Source organism: Lycorma delicatula, chromosome 1 (genome assembly GCF_047948215.1).
Source record: "Lycorma delicatula isolate Av1 chromosome 1, ASM4794821v1, whole genome shotgun sequence".
NCBI lineage: Eukaryota > Metazoa > Arthropoda > Insecta > Hemiptera > Fulgoridae > Lycorma > Lycorma delicatula.
In genome coordinates this window covers 61,615,692-61,639,840 of record NC_134455.1, presented here as the reverse complement: position 1 = coordinate 61,639,840, position 24,149 = coordinate 61,615,692, and the positions used below count along the sequence as shown (strand labels likewise).

General features: G+C 35.3%; 1 protein-coding gene across 3 annotated transcripts in view; it reads right to left on the bottom strand.

Annotated features, from left to right (window-relative positions):
- Positions 1-2,452: 2,452 nt before the first annotated feature.
- The window catches only part of Scamp (secretory carrier membrane protein), a 131,970-nt gene continuing 110,273 nt past the window's right edge, over positions 2,453-24,149 (bottom strand). For all 3 annotated transcript variants that reach the window (XM_075355417.1, XM_075355425.1, XM_075355433.1), the window contains exon 11: positions 2,453-4,914. Coding sequence is in view for 1 of the 3 variants with exons in the window: in XM_075355433.1 (XP_075211548.1) it covers positions 4,911-4,914 (4 nt within the window). In the remaining 2 variants the exon portion in view is untranslated. The remainder of the gene's footprint in view (positions 4,915-24,149) is intronic.

Below are 24,149 nucleotides of genomic sequence, written 5' to 3'. Positions count from 1 at the left end.
TGTGTTAAATTACAGAACAACTAACTACTACTTTGTAAGCATAGTATCATATTGAGTGGTAGGAAATGTTACTGGAAGTATATCAGAGTACAATATCATTAAATCAGATTAATTTCTAAAATTTGTGTGAGCTAACAAAAAATAATGTATTTATTAAACATTTTATAGTATGAATACATTCATAAATTAGTTCATTACTAGTAAAGAGAAAAGATTTTCAATATGCACTCATCCATAAAATGATTTTTCATTAGTTGCTTGACTGGTTTGATGAATTCCTCCATTCCTTTTTTATTCGTAATAATCTTATCCATACAATACCTCCTACATTCTCAATTTCATGCATTCTAACCCTGCTTTGCTAATCAAGTAGCATAGAAATATTAAATAAAAAATAATCAAAACATTAAATCTTACTATTTATTAATGTTTCTTCTACTTACATAATACATGCCCACCTGTCCTACTTTAAACAAGTTTCTGTCACTAATCTTGTAGCAAAATCTTCATTTTATATAATCACTTTGTATTCTATCAACATACCTTATTCTCCAGTGATAAATTTCCAAACATTCCACTTTGTTTCAATAGTTCAATGATTTGCTACCATACAAAATACTGTATTTCTAAATTTTTTAAAATCTAATGTAAGAGGGATATCTTTTAAGTAAAGACTGCTGGAAAATTTCTCCCCTTAAGGTTGGTGAACCTGTGTTGTCCATGGCTACAATAGTCATGTACACACTGCATTGTTGTCTGTAAGTTGTTGGGTTGTAGTATCTTTGATTACATGAATTATTATGTTATAAAATGAATAGGAAAATCAATGTTGCCGCCGACTATGAAATACATGGAGTCACATGTTTTTTAAACCATCAAAATGTTAAGCCAGCTAAAATTCATAGGCAGTTGGTTGCTGTGTATGGTGATAATGTAATGAATGAAAGAAATGTCCGAAAATGGTATGAAAGGTTTAGTAATAACAGAATTAATGTGCACAATGAAGAACATTCGGGGAATATGATGAGGGTATATTGCTACAATAAATGTCTTAATTCATGTAACGATTATATAGATAAGTAGTATAAGGTATTTAGTTTAAGAGAAATAAAAAAATTTCTATAAAGTTTTCAGAATAAATTTTTTTACAATGAAACGTTCTTTACTTTAGAGATAACTTCTTGTTTCTTTAATATATAAAAGCTCTCCTGTAGCATCAGTCTGATTAGAACATACTTTCCTCATGCATTTCTTATTATGTTACAATCTAAATACCATCATGATACTGTGCACTCCTATCTTAATATTTAAATCTACATCCTCCTTCTTCCTGCTTTATTTCATTACATTTGTTTAACTCCAGTTAACTTTCAAACTGAATTTCTCTCCCAAATCACTCGTTCATTACTAGTTTCATTCAAACAACATCATAATTATGTGAACCTGAATATTTTTAATATTTGTCCATAGAATATAAATAAAAATGAAGGAAGTTATTCTGATGTCACATTTTTTGTTGATCAGCTTGAGAATATGTGGTAACATTTGAAAAATTATTTAACTCTCAATTATTCACTATCAAATTATGTAGAAATTATTCTTCCAGATATTTTCAAATCTAATTATGTAGACCTGTTTGTGGAGTTAGTGACATTGTTATTGATGGCACCTGTTTAAAAAGACTAGGAACTACTTTGAAGTATAGTCAATAGTCAAATAATGCATCGGATGTATGGTGATCCAGATATAAGGGTTGGCTTACTATATAAGTTCTCCATTAAGCTCCTAGCATTCTAAACATGGAAATCTGATAAGGTCAGGCTTACACCCACAGAGTTGATAATGGGGAAGAATAAATTAAGGGGAAGAAAAAATAAAAGGGTAAGTGGGTGGTAAGAAGGACCCATCACAGTATTTTGATGTCTTGTCCAAGACTTTTTTGTTTTTATTGTTTGTCTAATTTATTGGGATTGTAACTTTTTTACTTTTCAAGTATGCAGACAACTTGGTTCTTATATTGTGTGGAAAACGTACATGTTATTGTTAATGAGTTTATATATTTGTCCTATATGTATGAAGCGATTTTTAAAGGATGATTCTAATGAGAGTTATATGAAGTGCTTGAGTGAATACTTATATTTGTGAAAAAATGTGCATTAATATTTATTCTCTAAAGTGAACGTCCATTTTTTAACTCTCCCCCCCATATTCCTGTTATCTGATTCTGTGTTAAATATTTTATTATCTATTCACCAAAAATCATCTTCCCATTTTAACTTACTAATTTCTATGCTATCAAATCTTAACCTATCAATCTCTCATTTTAAATTATCTAATCCTGTGATTATCACATTTTTGATAATGCTGGTCCGTTAGTGATGGGAGATCTGATTTGTGAACCCCTGGAGATTAATAGTACATATACCAAGGAAGAAATAAACAAACTGTAGAATATGTATAAAGCATCATTGATTATTTTAATAACAAATAATCATCAATCTTATTTTTAATAATGTTACAATACACAAATGAAGAAAATAAAGGTAATAACAATGATCATATAATGACAAAATCTAATTTTTTTTATGTAATGTAGTAATTATAAAACAAGAGAAAATAAAATAATCGGTTACATTTGTACATTTAAAATCGCTGAAACAAAACATAAGAGAAAATGAGACTTTGTATTAGTAAAAGCAAGGATCAATTTAGTATCATTATCTTTTGACTGTTTCCATAATAAGACAATTTCATTTAATAATTTTAACATTACAAAGAATAGAGAAGGCTTCTTTGCACAAATAACTTATATGAGAAGACATCAATTTTTTTTTTTTTCAGGAAGTTTATATTCTTATCAGGCATTTGATACAAAACCTGAAGTAGTTGAATATGAAATACATTTTTCCTAGATTACAAGATAAATTAATGGCCTAGCTGGGCTTGTATGTCTATAATATTTATCATTTTGTCTATTTCTGTATTAATAGAAGAATTAATAATCTTTTCAAATGTTCTGTAATTTTTTTTTAATATCTTTATAGAGCTCTTCAATGGATAAATCAATGAATTTCTAAAAGATTATAGAGGAAGAGTAGGTCTTCTCCATTTGCATCACCAATAATTGCACTTTTATAATTCTAGGTTTAATTTTTGTTTGAATTTACAAAAGATGAAAATTTCTTCCTTGAAAGCTCAAGTTAAGCTAATCAGAAGCAAGCAAAACTATTTGTTCTAAATAAATAAGTGTACCTAGTCATGCAGCCCAAAAGCTACAAAATAAATGTTATTTCTGGTAACCAGCAAATTTCCATGGGAAAAAGCTGTTGTGTGTGAGTGTATGTTCACTTCCTATTTCTTCAATCAGGAGTGAAAGAATTTGTGCAGTAAGAGCTTAGATAAAATTTACAATTTTAATAACATCATTCAGGGCAAACTTTAAGGATAGGGGCATTTTTTTTTTTGACAACCAGAGCTTCTCTGTAAATGAAGCAATGAGTCTATTTCATATTCAGTGCTATACATCTGATGTTCTCTGAAAAACTTCTCTATAAAACTAAACTCTTTAGCAGGGTCTAACTTCAAGATCAAAATACACGAAACTCAGTAAATTTCCTTCAACCACTAAATTTACATTTTCAACAATTTACCTAATCAGAGTTTAATCAATGATTTCCCTCATATTTGGCTAATAATATAGTAAAACAAGATTTAAAATGTGATATATAAACACACATAGAAAATATAATTACAGTACTTATTTATAACCTAATACACTATTTATTTTGATTACACAAATTTAACTTTATTCACAATGTTTTTAAAACTCCAGAAAAAATTACTACTCCCACTACAACTTTGCAATAAGGTGTAGCCAAGACAGAGCAGTAGTGCCATTTCATGCATCATTAAACTCCTGAGCAATGAGCATTTGTGCAATAAAGAAAAACAAAATACCCTCACTGTCTAAACAATAGACAATTTTGATACTTAATATAAAACAAATTATGTTCTACCTACTTGAAGATAAAACTTGTAATGTCAACAATTAACAAAAGTAGAAGATGCACAAATTATATCTTTAAAAATTTTCAGAATGGGTGTAAATTGCCTTGGGCTTTGCAGACCAATTTGAGATCCAATGATCTAGCCTATTACTCTTATTTAAACCACTAACAATCTTCATTTGAGTAGTCATATATATACCAATCTAAGCAACAAGTAAATGGGGTACTATTCCTATCAGAAATTATTCCTAAGTCCAGCTTTTCACTAATAGTTACCCATTATGGTAGCACTACGGTATGTTTACCTAGTCCAAAAATTAATGTAAGCTCCCTCACCAATTACAAAGTCTCATTACTTCTAGAAAGAGTTTAATGAATAAGTTTATAAAACGTAGGTCTAAGTCAGCAAAATATAACACAAAACTGATACAATATTTCAATAAAACTTTGTTTACCTGACAACTGACAGGTTTATATGAAATACTTTTTTATTGTACGACAAGTAAGTACGGACTTAAAAAAATACAAATACAAATGATTGGATACTTCAAAATTAAGAGCATCAATATCATACTCATAACATAGCATTTATAATCACATTACATAAATTGACCAGCATATTTGAACATGAAAAAAATTGATTAGTTTAGCGTAACCTAATTTACAAAGTAGATACAGAGACAATAATAAGCAAATATCAATTTACTTACATACACAATGAAAATTAAAAAAAAAAATTAATCAGTTGTACAAACAAAGATGACAAAAACTAGCACATTACTTACTCTTATGCCATCATAACAGAAAAAAAAATATTACCCAACCTTAAATTATTAATGAAGCCATTCTTACCACTTAGATAATTTTAAAATCCACTATATTCTTCTTTTAATGGGTATTTTCTTAACTGAAAAAAAAAAATTTAATAGTTTGAGTAATATTAAATAAAATAAAAACACATAGCTAAGTATGAGGTGCGGTTCAAAAATAAGGGCAGATCGTCACAAAATGAGAACAATTGAAATAAAGGAAAAATTAATTAATGGTTTCAAATATGTAATATTTACTTATTTTTCTACATAATCACCATTTTGTTACAAACTCTTTTGATCATGAAACAAGCTTCTTTAAATTTATTGCATAAAATTCTGCCACCTGGGATTGTAGCCACTTTTGCACTGAGATTTCCAACTCTTCACTTTCCTCAAATTGTTGGAAAGAACCCAGTTTTTGAGGTGTAGTTAGAGATGGTAGTCGCTGGGTGCGACATCAGGATTGTAAGGGATGATAAAAAAATTCCCATCCAAATTTTTTAATTATTTCTGTATCCAGTCATGTGTGGATGGATTCATTATCATGAAGAACAATTCTAGATTTCAGCATTCCCCAATGGTTTTGAATGGCAAAATGCAGTTTAGAAAGTTTTTCACAATACACTTGTGATATGATAATGTTTCAGGTTCAATGACATGAATCAAAAGTACACTCTTTAGGACCCAGGATATAGTTGCCAACATATTTTCCTTGGAGACTGTGCTTGTTTGAATTTTTTTGAATGACCCCACAGCAGCTTTTGGTGAACCTGAATGACCCCACAGCATGGACTGTTATTTCATCTCAGCACTGATGAATGAAATCCATGCTTCGTCACAGTGATGATATGGGAAAAACATTTGTCTCCGTTGTGGTTAAAGCAGTCGAGAAAAGCACATGCAGATGTCATTATGTGATCTTTGTGACAGCATTTTTGGCACCCATTGTGCATACAATTTATGACAGCCTAGAGTGTAAGTCATGATTATCAACAATATTGTCTTTAAAACTTAAGGAAATTCTAGAGAAAGATTACTAATCATAAAGCGACCATTTTCTTTCACCTTTGCATTCACATGTTCAATGAGATCATCAGTTCAGACTCTAGGCCTGCCCCACTTCTGTGTTCATTAAGTGGCTTTCCTTAAACTTACCACACCACTGCTTCACTTACTGTGGTAGGTCTGTATGTTTCACACAATTGACAGTGAATTTTAGCAGCATTATGTCCTGTTGCGTATAGAAATCTAAAAACTGATCAAACTTCACAACTGGTGGGATTTATCATTTGAACACACTGTCTTGCAAAGACAAACAACAATGAACTGATGCCAATCTGGCGGTTACATGTCCAACAGACTACTTAAAACTACTGCGCATGCATGAATCAATCGGTATTGCCAATTGTGATTTATAACTCCTTACTTTTGAACCACGACTTGTAGTTAAATATTAAACCATTTCAAAATTCCTCTGAACAAACAATTTAAATTGTTAAGTCTATTATAGATTTCTTTGTCTGTCATAACTGATAGTTTGTTTTAAGTCAAATATCCATATTGTTGACTGAACTGAACTTGAGCCAGGATTTTTTGAAGAACTTCCTATAACCACAGTAATTACAACTCTCACTAATCACTGTTGACTCGATAATTAAAGATTACACAATTTAATATTACAATATACGCTGTAGAAGTCTTAATAAATTAATTATTTTCAGCATTTTAACAAGAAAACTCAAGAACATAATTGCAATCATACACAGAAATGTGATATAAAAATATCCCTGAAGTTACTTCTTGCAAAGGACTTCAGTAATTAACAACCTTACAAATATCCCAAAAACCAGTAGACTATTCTCATATTTGAGCAACAAGTTTCTAAATCTCATCTAGTACAAATTATGTTATTACGTTTGAAAAAATTTGATAATAGTAATTAAATTGTAATATATTGTTATAATATGAGGTAGTGTAGGATAAGTTTGCAGCATAAACAAATAAATAATTTGTGATTCATATATATAGTTAAATTATTAATTTATCTATTCAAATCAAAAAAATTATTGCGTAAAAATAAAAAATCTAAGCTGTAATTAAAACTAAAGTAAAAAAATTAATGTTAAGTGAAATAGTCATTTTTTTTAAATGCAGTAAGAATTACTTTATCATAAAGGGCAATAGGTAGAAATGTTGAGTCCATTATCCAATTACTACACTTTACAAAAAACAGTATAAAAGCCAATGTAATTTCTCAGTATCTATGAACTTGGTTCAGTGAATAAAAATATATTTATTTAAGTGTGACAGACATTAACAACTATCAACTTTATAAACTTTTTTAGCAAAAGAAATTTAATGAAATATAAACCATCAAAACACAGTAAATAGATAAGTTAAACTTATCATATTAATTCCAAGAATCAATTTTTGCAGAATCTTGAATCTTCAGTTATTAAATTTTATAATTACATTAAAATATATTTATTTTATAATTTATCAAATTTATCTTCTTGTATAAAAATTTTGAAATTTATTATGATATGAATATGCAGATTTTGCTGTCCAGTATTGGAATGTACTGTCCTCATATTCATTCCAATAAAAATATATAAACAGATTGATTCAGTAGAAAGATTGCAATGCTGGACAGCAGAATCTGCATATTTGTTCATAATAAATTTCAAAATTCTTAAAAAAAGAAACCAATTTCAACAAGTTACAAAATAAACATATTTGAATGCAATTATAAAATTTAATAACAACTGAAGATGTGGGATCTCGTGAAAATCAATTCTTGGAATTTGTATGGGAAGTTTAACTTAACTATTTACTGTGTTTTGGTGAATTAAATGTCATTTACTATTAAATTATATTAACACAGTGGTAGGCTGTGAGATTATTTGAATTTTCAAAAAATCTCTTATATTTATTTCTTATAAAATGATTCATTCCATATGAGTTACACAAAGTATTATGATGAGCTGATTTGTATAATATATCAGAAATCTATAAATATCTATCTAGTGCAGTTCTCTTGATTTGGAATCCATAGGCAGCTGTGCCCCTTTTTCTTGGAATATATATACTTGTGGTTTGCATGAATCAGGCCAAAATGTATTATTAGAGCCTGACAACAGAGTGGGTAGCCCCAAACAATACATGAAAGCCGCTAGTTTTAAAATATAACTGGTTCAGCTAGGCCTTATACTATCAACCTCCTTCAGAGAATGGCTGTAACACTTTAAAACAAAGGGTATGTAACAATTTGAAGAAATTAAATGGCAGAAATAAATGCCATTCTCTCTAGTTTAAAAAACCAAAACAATTTGAAACTCAAATGGCCATCAAACACAGGTTCTTGGAAAGTGGAAAATAAAAAAAAAACACATCATTATTGATTTTACTGCTGCCAAGTTTTGGGAAGTATGTGTAATATGGCAATTGACTTTTAAGTATTTTGAGTGGTGGGTCTAATCATAATGTAAAGCCAGTTTATGTTGGCCAACTGTTACAAGGTTTTGAATGAAGATGTTTGGTAACTAAACACAAATACCTTATTTTTTGAAATTATGGAACAATTTATGGGCACATTAATATCAGCAAATTACTATGAAAACTAGTATAAGTGAGTTTCCATGACTACTTTGGAAACTTATCATTTGTTACTAATAGACTAATGGAAGTGAGACAATATCATACACATGTTTTTGAGTGGTCAAACAATTAAAGAGGCCAAAATGAGTGTTGAACATGAAGAATATGTTTTTTACTAAGCTACACCAATGAAATGAACAAAAAAATTCAGAGAGCAGTTTGAAATCACCATCTGTCATTCATTTTGCAGTGGTTCGTCTCAAATGGATCAATTAAACCATTCTGACAAATAAATTGAGCATGAAGCACTCAAACTATTATACTTCATTAAACAAGTAATATTATATGTGTAATATTATTATAGTTAATATATATATATATATGTGTGATTTATAATGTATATATATATATTATACTTATTAACTTCATTGTTAAAGTTCATTCCAAAATGACTAATGGATGAGCAAAAGGAACATCAAAAACAAGTCACCATTGATTTGTTATAAAATGTCAAATCAGATGAAAATTTTTAAACTCAAGACCCAGATTTCATAACCAGTATTACAGGTTATTAAAACAATTATTGTATGGCTGCAACCCAGAGATTTTAAAGAAGTCCCATTCTTTAAAATGGAATATAGCTCATTATCTACAACCCAATAAAGCTTAGCAAAGTCAATGCAGATTGTTTTTTTTTTAATTACATGCATTGTCCATCATAAATTTACTTAGACTGTACAAACCATAACCAAGCAATACTATGGAGTTCTTTGCATTTGTGAGATGCTATTCATGGAAACGACCCAGATTCAGAGACCTAGGCACCTGGAAACTACATCATGACAATGCTCCAGTGCACTCAGCCCATGTTGTGCAGTGGATTTTGGCCAAATGTGGCATCTTTGAAGTTCAACAATTTCTGTACTCAACAGACCTAGCTATGCAGGATTTTTACTTACTGCCAAATAAAAAATGCCAGTCAAAAATCAAGGCTTTCAAAATTTGGAAGAGAAAACAATGCATCAGAAAACAATGCAAACTTACAACATAATGTTTTCATTCACTTTTGTTGTCATCTTTAACTCAGCAATAAAAATAGGCGCAAAAATTATTGAAATTATGATTAATATTATTTTTTAAACATTATAGTAAAATAAATTTAATTCTATTCTTATTAAAAACTGGTAATTTTGTAAACTTCAAAAACAAATTTAATTCTCAAGAACATCGCAAATCTTGTGTTATTTTTAAAATGTTAGTGCCTAAAGGGACTTTTTCAACTAAACTTTAACTCTAGTACAATGTTTTGATTACATTAATGTTTAGAAAAGTTAAATAATAATTTATAATCAGAAATTACAAATTAAAATATAGATGAAGTAAAAATTAACTTAAAAGCAGAAAACTAGCTTCAAAGCTAGCTGTCAAAATGAAATTTTCATTTGGAAAAATAATTTTTAACACTTAAAAAAAAATTATCTATTGCCTGCTGAACTAAAGAGATTTAACTTGGAAGTTAGTTATTTAGATTGAAATAAACTTTCATGTTTTATGTAGTATGTAACTTCATCACTGTGCCAACACATTATTCAAGTTTTTATTTGCTTTAATGTCTGTTTCATACTCTCTTACCCATGGAAATATTGTGGTTTATTCATTAATTGAATTGTATAGTCCCTATTAAAGGATTAATATAAACAAGATTTTCTAGTAACTATTTGATATTAACAATATGACAAATTTTGAATCTAAAAATGAATGAAACTTATCATTCCCTTCTTCTTGCTCAGATCTTCCTTAAATCACTGTCTTAAGAATATTTTACTTCATTTTGTTAAAGAGATTAATTAAGGATTGCAGTCCAAAAAGGTGTACTCTTTAATATAATAAAAAGAATGAATAGCATCTTCCTGGAAGATGCTATTCATTCTGTAATGAATAGCATATTCTGCAATAATGATCCTTGGGGTGTTGTGTATAGATTCCTAGGGCATAAGCATATGAAAAATGTTCTTTTGTCAATTCTCTTGATTCAGTAGAATACTGTTTCTAATAAAGCTGATATTTTATTGAATGATTTATTATCAGATGATGTGAGTAATGAAACTTACTTGTATAATCTCAGAGTCTGAGAGGAAGTTGCTGTTTTTCACTCTGATGTTTTATCTGTAGAAATTGCATCACTCAGATATTTTACCTGTACCTCTGCCATAGAGGCGCAGAGGTAAATCAGATAATTTGCAGTTCTGGCAGGAATAAAGCTCCCTGGTTTCGATGGAATCATGGTGGAGCTCCTTGTGTGTTCTGTTGAAATTTGTGTTGGTACTTTTGGGTGGAATTTTTAATAGGATACTTTTTGCTGGTTATTTCCCTGTTTGTTGGAAAAAAAGGTGTTCTTAAATAGTTGTTTAAACATAGTGATAAGGACACCAGTGAACTCTTATAAGACTTTAACGCTCCAGGAGGTTACTGAAAAGATTTTTGAGGTTTTGTATCTTTGTATTAGTGATAGGTTGAATTATAGAAACTTGTTGATGGATGATCAGTAGTTTTCACCTAGGCAGGGGCACGGAAGAACCTAATCTTGAGGTTATGAGCATCGTTTCTTCTAGAGAGTCTGAGTATGTCTTAGGTATCTTTTTGGAAATATCAGGGAGCTTTTAATAATCTGCGGTGGTCCTCTGCCCTGTTTCAAGTGCAGAAGCATGACTGTATGCAGAATGAGTTCTATATATTATCAACTGAGATGTTGTTTTTCAAGATGGCATCTTAGAAGTAGGAAAAACACTATCTAAAGGTTGTCCACAGGGTAGTGTTTTAGGAACTCTGCTCTGGATTGTTGAATTTAATTCTTTGATGCAGCTGATGTTATCCAGTAGCTGCCATGTAATTGCTTATGTGTATAATGGGATTTTGGTTGTAAAAGGAGATTCAAGTAACAAAATTGAATTCAAGGCAGCCTAGGTTGGCAAGATACTCCAGTTGGAGTTTGCAACATAAGATGTTGTTTAGCTCATTGAAAACAAGCGAAGATTATGTTGCTCAAGGGCAGACTGGCTCTTACATAATGACCTTGTGTATCAATGGCAGGTCATTGAATTAGATATGTTCCTCTGCTTCGGCAGAGGAAGACTTTTAAAGGCAAAAAGATTTTTAATACTTTCTTCAGAGAGCAGTTCATCATCCTGATTGGTGGCTTGATTTCAGAACCACGTGTGTCTTATATAAGGGCATATGCAAAGCTATAATGCTGTATACTGCACCTGTCTGGGCTCATCGAATGAAGTACAAATATTATAGGAATATTTTGTTGAAAATCTAGCGTCTCCTATTGTTATCTGTGATTGGTGTCCTTAGGACTGTCTCTCAAGAGGTGGTCCTTGTTATTTCAGGTATTAAGCCTATTGATATCCTTCTGATTGAGCGCCAATTATGTTATGATGCCAAAAAAGTAGGCCAACTCATCTCTGGCTGCATAAAAGAAATAGATGACCAAAGTGTCCAATTATGGTGGGTCAGGTGGACTGATTCATCCTATGGCCGTTACATACATAGTGTTTTTCCTAGAAGTATGCAGGTTGTTAGGTGGATTTCCCCCAATTTGCATATTACACAGTTTCTTTTGGACATAGTGATTTTTGAGATAGGTTTTGGCCAGATTTGGTTTTTTTAAATTCAGGCTTGCGTCTGGAGTGGCCATTGATGATGTATGCCATGTTATCACCCTTGGTATGAAACTGAATGTACCAAAGTAGTTAGACAGCTAGCGAGGATCAATTTTGGTTTTGATCAGGAAGTTTATTGGAAAATCGAAAGGAGGCTCTGTGGAGGATGGCTGATGGAAGGGGCTCTAATGCTGTTATGGATGTACAGATAGAATAGCAACCCATGTGGCTAGTGCCCCGCCTCGTGGTTACTTCGCCAAGACAGGCATTTTGGCATCAAGTTCCAGTTAGCTGAGATACTGTTAGGATGAAAATGGATGTGTGAAGAACTCCGTGACAGCTGCGGTGTAGAAGCGAGGCATTCACCTTGCTCCTGAAAGCAGACTAGAGCAGAGAGAGATAGGGTATGTTTTCATTAGAAGCTTATTAAATTTGGGAATCTGTTTATTGATTTTTAATAAATCAAAAAGAAAAGTAGACTTTGAATAAATTGAATTGTAGGACAAAACTAAAGTTGTTTTTTTTACATTTTTGAACACTAGATCATGGTTACTGGTGTTCTTTGGAGGTTGGGTTCAATTAACTATACATCTAAGGAATGGTCGACCTGAGAGTGCACAAAACTACACTTCATGTACATTCATACATAACATCTTCTGAAGCAATACCTTATGGTGGTTCCAGAGGCTAAACAGAAAAAGAGAGAGAGAGAGTCTAATTGCAGTTAGATGTCGGAAGAGTTTTTGTGAGAAACTTTCAGTGTTGGAGTAAGGCTCAGGGATCACTCTTCCACAAATAAATTAATTTGATAGTTCACAGTTGTAAGTTATAGTATGTGGTCATGGTTGCAAGAAGCCATACGAAGATAATAGTAAGTTGTGTAAATAAATAAATAATAATAAGTTGTGAAATAAAATAATAAGTTATCTGCCAAGGCATTTTTATCGCTGCCCTCTGTGGTGCGAGTGGTAGTGTTTCGGCCTTTCATCCGGAGATCCAGGTCAGGCATGGCATGGCATATACTAAAAATCATTCATCACATCCTTTGAAGCAATACCTAACAGTGGTCCTGGAGGTTAAAAAAAAAGAAAAAAGGTAATTTCATCACCAGAATTGGTGGTTCAATTGAGGGCTAATCCAACTATAAATTCAGTAAGAGGTTATGTTGACAGTAGTATTCCCGCCAGAAAACTTTGAATAATTTTAGTGGTGAGTAGCTGAGAACTTCATAATTATTCCAAGTGCTACATACAGTTTATAGGGTGATCTTTTCTGTTTAATAACTCCCAATCCCTTCCTATTTATCCATATCCCCCCGGATCTTACTCGAATAAAACCCCCCTGACCCATTAAACCCCCTAAAAAAATTATTTGATTTTTGGGGAATACATTTTCCCTACCCCCAAAAAACTAGTTGTGTAGGGTATAGATCAACGCGGAATCGGATGGTGAACATCATAGAAGTGTTAATTTTGAGGTAACATGGAACCCAAGACCAAGAATAATGAAAAAGATGTCAGAGTCAGTGCTGGAAGAAGTCCAGCGCGGGCGAACCATCGGTGTCCGGTACTTAACAACATACTAGAGTCACGATAACTGAGTGTCCCCTGCCGTCGCCGTCATCATCTTCTGAAGGTGATGTGAGTGACTTGCAGTGGACAGTTGTGCCGATGGTAACAGAGCAAAAGTCAGAGAAAGGGCTGAAGCACTCCAGGCCGATATTGTTAAAGGAGGAAGAACTGCCACGGATGCCCTGGAAGCTCTAACCTCGCATTTGTGTAAATGTATCTCGGATTTACAACAAAATCTGGGACGTGATATTGAGAAGTACATTATACAACATTTAAAGGAGTTGTGCGAGGTGCACAGAAAGTTTGTGCTGTTGGGCGAGATTTCGCCTACAATTGATGGTGTTGCCAGGCATCTCAAACCAAGGATTCGGGGGTACTTCAGACAACATATATCAAGGAGACCCTTGCTAGGAATCTGTCAGACTCTGATCTGATAAACTTGATTACGAGGAAATGGCCTGAGGATGCTTTCTAGCGTATTGGGCAGGTAAAGGAGTTGCCCTCAGAAGGAGATGTGATCCGACTTCCAGGCAGTTGCTAGACAGGCTATGACGGATCCAGGACTCAGAAATTGGAAGCTAGGGATGTTTCCAAACAGGAATTGACGCTCCAGGGCACGGACTCCCCTTCCAGCCCTAGTAGAAAATACACAGTATACTATGACTCACCTCAGGAGGAGGTACAAACGCTGCAGGAGATGATAACTGCAATTTGTAAGATAACTGAGGAGGCTAAATTCCCTATTTTAGTTTTGCCAGTGGGTAGGCTTGGCACTTTTGTGATGAAAATTGGCACATACATGTTTAGGGGAAAAGAGGGACTGCCTAGGGTGCTATTGACACCCTCCGATGATAATATGCAAGCTAATACAAATGCCGGTATCAGAAGAACAACCCCTTCTGTTAAGAAAGTGGGACAGTAATTGTAAAGGCCAACGGGAAATTCTACGTGGACCTCCCTAAACACATGAAGGAATCCGTATCAAGAGATGAGGTCGGCGAGGTTCTATCCCTGTGTCAGGATCCAAAAGAGAAGCTTGCTATTCGTGTAGTGGCGCTAAGAAGACTGAGGAGCTTACAACACTTCTACGCGATAAAGCTGCTGACCTTCAGGTCAACCTTAAGACGAGGAAAGGTAGGCGGAAATTGTTCATATCAAGAGATTGTGGATGTGATGGTCCAGACAATAAGAGCGTCTAAGAAGCGCAAGATTTCTTCGATCAGGCCGGCCTTTGGCAATAAAAAGAATGCGACCTTGATTACTACTACACGTGCGACATTGAAACTGACTGAGTCCAGAATTACAATTGTTTGGGTCCACTGCCGAGCTTATATCAGAGTAGACAGATGTTACCGTTGTTCGGAAAGGGGCCACGTGTCGGCCAATTGCAGAGGTGCTGACCGGACCCACCTTTGCTTCAACTGTGGTTGTCCAGGTCATTAACGAGTCCAATGTAGGGAGACTACTTCATGCGCAACTTGTGGCAAGAAGGGCCTCAGGGAGGTCGACTGTGGAACGTATAAATGAAGCTACTTCAACTAAACACAAATAGAAGTAAACAGGCGGTTGATCGCAGCTGGGAGGTGGGCTTCGCTACGGTGTGGACGTGGAACTCCTAAGTGAGCCAAATGTGGCGGCGGTATCTGGTTCGACCTGGATAGTAGATAAGAGAGGTTGTGGCTGCTATTGGTACACCGACAGCAGGAACCCCGATCCTCGGTACTCTTAGAAGAGGATTCATCTGAGCCGACTTTGGTGAAGTGCTGGTGTATTCCTGTTACATCTACCAGAATAGCGGCATGGAAAACTTTACTTCGTTTCTGGACGATATTAGCGTGGTTGTGTGTAAACATCGGGGTCGTAATGTACTGATAACAGGGGATTTCAACGCGAAGTTCCCCGAGTTTAGTGGTATGGAAAGGAACACCATAGGTATTCTCTTGGCTGACCGCACCAGTGCACTGGGCCTTATGTGCAACAACGGGGAGGAGGCCACCTTTACTTCGGGGTCCTCCCTCTCCGTCTTAGATGTTGTCTTTGTGAAGACGGAGTACGTCGACCTGTTTTCGGGCTGGGAAATCCTGGAGGATGACTGTCTGTCCGATCATCGCCCCATACGGATTGAGACGGCGATTCGAATACCTAGTGCCCGAGGACTGAATCTGGCCATGTCGAAGATTCGCGGAGGTTATCCAAAGAAGAGACCTCAATTACGGTTCGCTGGAGGAGTTTGTACTTCAGGTCAAGATTGGTTTGACTGGCATGTCTCCCGCCACCACTCCATTCGGTCGCCCTAAAGCATAAGACCGAATGTCTGTGCCACAAACAGCTACTGTGCCACGAAACAGTTTAGGGACCAGTGTCCTAACTAGCTCCTAGAGCAAACCTAAAAGCGTGAGCAGAATAAGCGTGGTACCATACACCAATCGCTTGCGTGTCCCACCGCCCACTTGGCATATATCACTAAAATGGGTAGGCGCACCCCGTCAACTACTAAAACATATATGACTATCAATTTATCTTCTCAAAGACAGCAATTCGCTGCCACACCTAGGCTGCTGAATGCTAGCAAGTATCTGTCCACCATTAAAGCGCTTGGAGCCTTAATCTGGTTGGTAGCCAGCCATATAAGATATCTCCGTTAGCTTCCTACAGCAGCAAGATAGGAGTCTTTTCCCTTTGGTAAACTACTGATGTCGCATCAAGAAACTCCCACACAGTTCGAAAATGCGGCTCTCGCCACACTGACTCGCCGCTTGTAAGCGGCCAATTTTCCTCTTGACCTCTAAGTTCACGGTGGCCTGAGTTCTGGCCCCCACAAGAGCTGGGCAATCGAACATCATGTGTTTGTCCGACTGGCCTCCCCGCAGACGCACAGCTCATCAGCTGCCAGGTGGAACCGAAACAAATATTGGTTTAAATTTACATGGTTGTAGAGCACTCGGGCTCCCGTTGCCCTTAAAAACGAAGGAGAGGCATACCATCCCCCCAGATCCTGTAAAAATCTATACAAGGACCTTCCCTTAGTCGTGGCGTGCCATTCTTGCTGCCATGCTTCCATCGCGAGGCCGCCGCTACTTGCCTAATGTGGTTGCTAAACAGCAACTTCTCATCAAACAAAACACCTAGGTACTTATGAACTCGAACTCGATTGATTACACAGCCTTTATACTTAATACGTGGGTTACGACTGTATGCTAATTTGTCTGCACCCTTGAGAAGGATAAATTTCGTCTTGGGCACAGAAATCCTTAAATTTTGAATGTCCATCCTGCCCTCTGCGGTTGAAAAAGTCGCCAGCGCTCGGTCTTCTAGCTGCGGTCGTGAATTACCACGAACTAACAGGAGACAGTCATCGGCGAAAGCCTGAGCCGTGACTCATTCCGGGAATGTCAATCCCAAAAATCCGTCGAATACTAGGTTCCACAGCAAGGGACCGAGAACGGAGTCCAACGGGCTTCCCCTGGTGACCGATTTTTCCACAACTAGGTGTGCATCCTTAAACAGAGCCGTGCGATCCGACAAGTAGTCACGTACTACGGCCTGCAGGGCTATGGGAACATTGCGGCGTTCCCACTCATAGAGGACAGAACTCCAATACAAGGAAGGAAATGCTGCCTCTGTCAATAAAAATTGCCAAAACATATTTACAGTCAGCGCTTTCCACCTCGGCAAGAGCATTCAAGACGCAATCCTCGGTGCCAACCCCTTTCATGAAGCCATACTGGCCTCGATTTAGGAGGTCATATCGATGCTTTCCCAGAGCCGTTCCACAGTCAACCTTTCAAGCAACTTTCCGATTACCGGAAGAGGCTGATGGGTCGATAACTGCTGACCTCACTCGATCCTTTCCTGATTTTAAGAGCACTCTCACCAAAGCCACCTTCCAACAAGTTGGAAAGCAACTCCAGCTTAGGCAACCCGAGAACAGTCTGCCAAGCGGCTCTCTTATAACAGTCAGCAGATGACAGAAAATATCCGGGTCAAGTTGGTCAATCCCCGGTGCCTTTCGAGAAACCACTCGGTCTATATCTACGGGTTCCACAGCCCGTACGCCAGGAAATGGTGTGTCACCCACCCTAACGTCGACTTCTGCTACACCCTCAGGAGCATCTGAAAACAGAGTATCCAGTAACATCTGGTAAGCCGCCACAGATGTTAAAGTGTGGTCACGACCACCAAACCCGCATCGAACACTGGACAGCACGTGCAATGGCTTTGGCCGGTAACATGATTTCGCGAGCTGCCACGGATTGCGCTGCAACTCACGCATGGAGTCTTGCCAAAATTAGAGTTTGGCTTCCTTGATGGCATGAACGTACTCATTACGGGCGCGCCAGTAAATCCGCAGACCCTCAGCGCTCGCGTCATCAACGATAATTTCCGTTAAGGTGCGACGCTGGTATCTTCTCCTAGCGAACCTAGCTCTTGCATGCTAAGATCAGAGGAGCACCACTTTTCCCCGGGGTTTCGCCTGCGTTTAACAGACGGCTCCCCGGAAGCAGCGGTCATAACAGCTCCAGGCACTCTTAAATCAGCGGTTGGCCACTACCTAAGGGTCCGTTCATTGGCCGAGGCCGCCGTAGGACCCTATCGCAGCCAGTCTTGATGGCCCGGCCGAATTGTTCAGCCATCAATTCCACCTCCTCCCTGTGCTCCATTCGCCATTCCAACCCTTGTAAGGCAGCCGTACACTCGCGCCGCAGCATGTGCTGATCCAGGCCCCTTAAGTTATAGCGACCCGAATCTGAGCTCTTGGACCGCCACGTACTTGAGGTCAAGAGTAAATAAGCGGCATTTAGAGTTACGGTGTGTCACCCTAAAAGCAGGCATGTATATTGGTGAACGGCAGCGCTTGAGGCTTACCGCAGAAATATGCCGGCACGCAGGCCGTAGAGATGATCAGGCCACTAGACGTGACGCTTATCACGTATTTATAGAGGCGAGAAATCAATTCCGCTACGAAATCATAAAAGCGAAGAAGAAAGCCTGGAATGAAATATTAGAAGAATTAGACCGTGATCCCTGGGACAGGATCTTTTGCGGCCGGTTCGGACGTAGGCTACCGGCGTTGACGAAAACTAAGTTTTGGAAGGATATAGCGGCTCTATTTCCCGTAGCCCAGGCCACATACGAGAGGTAATGGAGGTTGAAGTTTGCACCCTTCTCGATGGCAGAAATTCTTTCAGCAGGCAAGAAAACAGCTGCGTAAGAGCCCAGGCCCTGACGGGATTCCGGCACAAGTGATACGGATCATGGTAGAGGTCGTCTCGGTTATTTCTCTGGCGGACGTAGCTGCCTTGGGCACCTGGAGAACGAGAAGGATGCCAGCCCTGATAATGCTTGATATTAGAAATGCGTTTAATTCTCTCGGGCACTGTATTCCAGGTGCTACGAGACAGAAGTATTAGCATCTATGTAAAACGTCTCATGCAGGATAATCTGCATGAAAGGACTCTAATTCATAGAACTGAGGAGCGAGAATTGCGGTTCCACATCACTGGTGGGGTCTGTGCTGGGCCCGCCGTTCTAGAACTTGGTTTATGTCGGGGTGCTCCGGTTAGACGTTCCTGACGGTGTGACCACTAAATCTCCTCGTTTCGACACCCTCGGGACCGAGTCTATGCTTAATTGCGTATACTGCCCCGGGGAGGGATCAGTGAGAGAGCAGTTTTAATCGGTAGGGTGCAGATATACATTCGCTCATTGGTAACATATAGTAGAACCTGTTCGAGTCCGACACATTTATGGGGCCTGCGTCCTTGGTGTCTTCCTGACAGGTCAAATTGATGACTGTGATGTGTTATCAGTTTAGAGAGTATAAAAGATGACCTCCAATAAAGCCCTTCAGGGCTAGGACAGGGTACGGGTAGTGTGGTAGTAGGGTAGTAAGGTAGTGTCTTCCCCCTACATGGATCAGGATGTGCAATCTTTACGAAAAGAATGGTCACTTATTCTTAAAAAATAACAACATCCACTCCACCAAACCAGACAGTGAAACTGTTTTTTTTTTTTTTTTATAACTTATCACAATACTTCAGCTTACTAAAAGGGTCCTTGTTATGCTTCTGTTGCCATTTTTAATAAATTACTAAACCACTTGAAAAGTCTTCTCATCAATTTATCTAAAACACAATTAATAGACTTTTAGGTAAAAAATATTCCTCGGCTGAATTATTAATATTGCTGATACCACTAATTAAAGAATAATAATAAAAATATCCTGATTTTTCCCATCCTGTCCAACATGTATGCTCAAAATAATTTTCAATAGCACCAATAAAATTGAGAATTCAAATGTAATATTTGTAACCTTTTTTACCTTTAATGTACTTAATACAATACTATTTCATGTGCTAGTATTTAAATATGGACTTCCATCGGATCTGTTTTTTTAAATTATTTTAATTTAATATTTATAATTTAACTTATAAAAGATTGACTTACTTTACTGTTATTTTTCTCCATTTGTGCATACAGAAAATCAATAAGGTCAATTGAGTAGTCTTCACAGTTAATAGGTAGCATTAAAAGGTCATGTGAAGTAAGCATGATCACTCAGTAGAGATTAAAAACATTTTTGGGTAGTTTTGAAAGACTGTTGCTCTTACTTAGTAGTTTGAGTATGAAAATTGTCAAAATTAGCAAAAAAAGGAAGATATGGATCATTTATCATGATTAGTGAATTTTGTAAACAAAGAAAATACAAATTAATTGAAATTATTAAAAAACACCAAACTGTATTTGGACAAGAAGAATAACAGTAGGAGGAACAATTTTTAATGAGTAAGAATACAATATACATGATGCAAATGACCCTGAACTAAAATATTTCCTCTTTTATATGCATGGTTTGAGTTCTGACATATGGGTGAGAATGGTCCATCCATTCAGTTCACCAAGAAATAATGTAATTATCATTCAAATTCTTTACTGCATAGATTTATAAAAACATTATAAGCAATAAAAGGAACAAAATTCATTTTTCATTACGATGTTTCCTTTAAAATGAAAAAAGAGACATCTATATTGTTTTCAACGTAGAAAGAAGATTCTTTGCTCTTACCAAATGAATTGAAATCAGTGAAGATGGGCACATGTAACTTCAACAAGAGATGGGTAATTATGCCAAGCATAAATAAATTCTTTGAAAAAGCAGCAGGAGAGAATTAAGTTCCAAGAAACAGTGGAAAGTTCACAGCTAATAATACTCTGAATTCTGTTGTAGCATATTGTAATATACAGCTGATGTAAAAGGTAACAGAACTTCTTTTTCGAACTGAAACATTTGTTGAGGATGATCAGTTCAATTTTTAAAAATATTTTCAGGAAACTTGTTTCTGTCAGAAATATGTTTTCAGAACTGCTTGTTTTAAAGGGCAAAAAAAGTTAATTTTTGGTTATAAAATAGGGTAATTTTTTCCAATAATTTAGATAAATATGGGTGATAGAGATTTATTAATGTTTAAAAACAAAAATAGGAATTATTTCTTGTACCAGTCTATTGAGTAGTGGATTTAAAAGGAAGTAGAATAAGATTTTAATAGTTTATATAACTATTATTTGATGAATTTTGGGAGATAAAAATTCTTACTATGAGAGATTGCAACTGTACAAATATAATTTTGGAAACAGAACTAAGCAGCAGTCTAACTACACACTCTTCCAGAGATGGCATTATAAATCCTCAGAGTAGGCAGTTTTTTGTTATATGTAAGCTTTTTAATTTAGTAATATTAAATGATTGCACTGGTGCAATGAAGATGAATATACGAATCAGTTAATCTGAGTCATCTGTAACAGATCTTTATTGTGTTTCAATTACCTATTGAAACACAATAAAGATCTGTTACGGATGACCCAGATACACTGAATCGTATAAATGTTCAAGACGTTATACTATTTTATGTCATAGCAAATTTTTCTTTGGATCATTAACGTAATTAATTATGGTTGAATGCAAAAACTGTACAAAAACTGGGAGTGTTATGCTGCTCCTACCTTAATTGAATTCTAATTAAATATTCAACTCTAAAAAATAAATCCATGTCGATTAATTAACAACTTGTGTTGTAAAACAACGTTTTGTTGTCTTAAAACAATGAATCTATCTATCTACCTGTTTAATGATTTAAAGAAATGTGTAATTTAAAGGACTTCTGAGCTCCTAATGATTGTTTTAAGATAACAGTGTTAAAATTTGCTGATTGTATCATGGATTATTTTAAGTTTTACAGACCCTCTTGCAGAAAAAGTGGACCTCCACTACCATGCAGGAGTCAGATAAACCTATGGAAATGAAAGAAACAGAGGTGGTTTTCAACAATTATAAAAGACAGTAAAGTATCAATGATGAATATGATTTCTGTTGGAATTTTTAATGTCTTGGAGTAAGTAGATTGGACCTTGGTGAGGTCCAAAATAACAGGGGTAAATCTTTAAGATATGTAATAAACAATTTTTTTCTGGGGTACTACTAGGAAGGTTTTTGAGTTAATGAGTGAATAAGAATGATATTTTAAGTACCAATCATGTGGTTTTCAGGAAAGAAAACTCTTGATGGTGTTACATAATTAAACTGAACTTAAGTCGCAGTAAACAACACACTGCTTCTTTGTACATTTGAAAAGGGTACTATTGGATTGGAAAGTCACTTTTATTATTTGGGGGCGTCTAAAAAAACCTGTTAATTTAAAATGCTAATAGAACAGTAAAGATCAGCAGTATGATGTTACGGGGGCTCACGGCTTGAAACTACTTTCAGTGTTAAACAAGGAGAGCTATTTGTTACCTTCTATGTTTTCATTATTTGTAAATAATTTAGATTAAATATTGGGAGGGGGTTTTATAGTGTAGATGGTAAACTGTCTGTACCCAAATGGTATTGTTCTAATGTTCAGTGCTATAATGTCCTTCAAAGGATGATGGGAAAACTGAAACAATATTGATATTGGTGAATTTATTGGTTAACTTGAGTAAATTGTCTTTGGCAGATTTCAGAACTCAGGTTAAGTTTATAGATAAGTATAAATATTTGGGTGGCGGCAGTGGTGCTGCTTTATACCACTGCTGTTTAATTGAGGCTCACCTGAGGGAAAGAATCACCACTGTAAAATCTGGTATCAATAAAGTTTTGAAATAATTTTATTATTAAAATTTAAGTGCTGGTATCAGCAAATCAAAGAGTTTTTGATGCTATTAAAAAAAAAGGTTGTCATTTATGATGCACAAAATTGGTTTTATATTTATTTGGAAATTGAGTTTCTTTAATGTTTTAAATGTTCTACAACAAATTATACTTATATTGATATCAATACAGATTATTCTTGTATTTAAGGCACTCCAGTTATCTATCAGAAAGGTTACAGGATAAAAATACATCTTTGTATTTAAAGAATTTTATGAGGAGTGGCAAAATCATTTTGTAAAAAACTGCAAACTCTTCAGTGAATTTAACAATTTAGGGAGAAAAAAGTGAAGTTATGGGAGTTAAAACAAACAATTAGTAATACAGAGCGGGATATGATGGACAGAGTGAGTTAGCAGAAAAAACTTTCATACTGTTTATAGGAGATTAATTTTATGAAGTACAAATTACCTTAATGATTCTAACAGCAGGTATTTTACAAAACTTGTTCTGCTCTGTGGAATGTGAATCACAATTCTCGACGAGAGGGTAGATACACGATATGATTTGTTTGTTAACAAGAAATCATGATGCACTTTTTGGGCCATTGCATGAATAGAGCAAAAAAAGGTAAGAGCTACTCAGTTTCAAAGTTTAGTGATGGCTGATTAAAGGATAATTGAATAACCTAAGTATGAAATCAGGAGTATTTTGGTTGGGTATATGCAAGATGTGTTAGGGTACTGGAAGTATGAAGTTATTTCAATTATTGAAGCACAAATGTAAAAAAGCATTATTGTTTAATTTTAATTTAATTTTTTTTTTTAATCTACTACGTAAGTGTATCAGAATTTTCAATTTTTTCAGGTGGGAATGTGTGTGTATCTATTTTTTTATATGAAATGTTAATAAAATGTAAGTCTATACTTGGCAACTGACTGTTATGTCAAGTCGCCCTCTCTTTATCTTTATCTGATTATTGATTAATTAGTTATTTAGAACTGACTGGTCAGGAACTGATTAATACTTAAGGTAATAGATGAAGATAAAATAAAGGGATACATTGTCTCAATATCAGTATCACTACTAATAAACAATTATATATATAAACAATAGCATGACTTTGTGTTTATTTTGGGAATAAGCTATTGTTAATTTCTCATTGAAAGTTAAATGAGTCTCTCTTTCTGTATATGTGTGTGTGTGTGTGTGTGTGTGCATGCTTTAAGACTTTCAGACCAGGTGAATTATTGGTGGGTGCAGTAAAGTTATTGTGTAATCTCTTTTCTTTTATTTTTTCTAATGTAATTAGGGTTTACCAATCTGACAGATGGACTTGGATCATGGATCTACAGAAAGCAATTTAACTG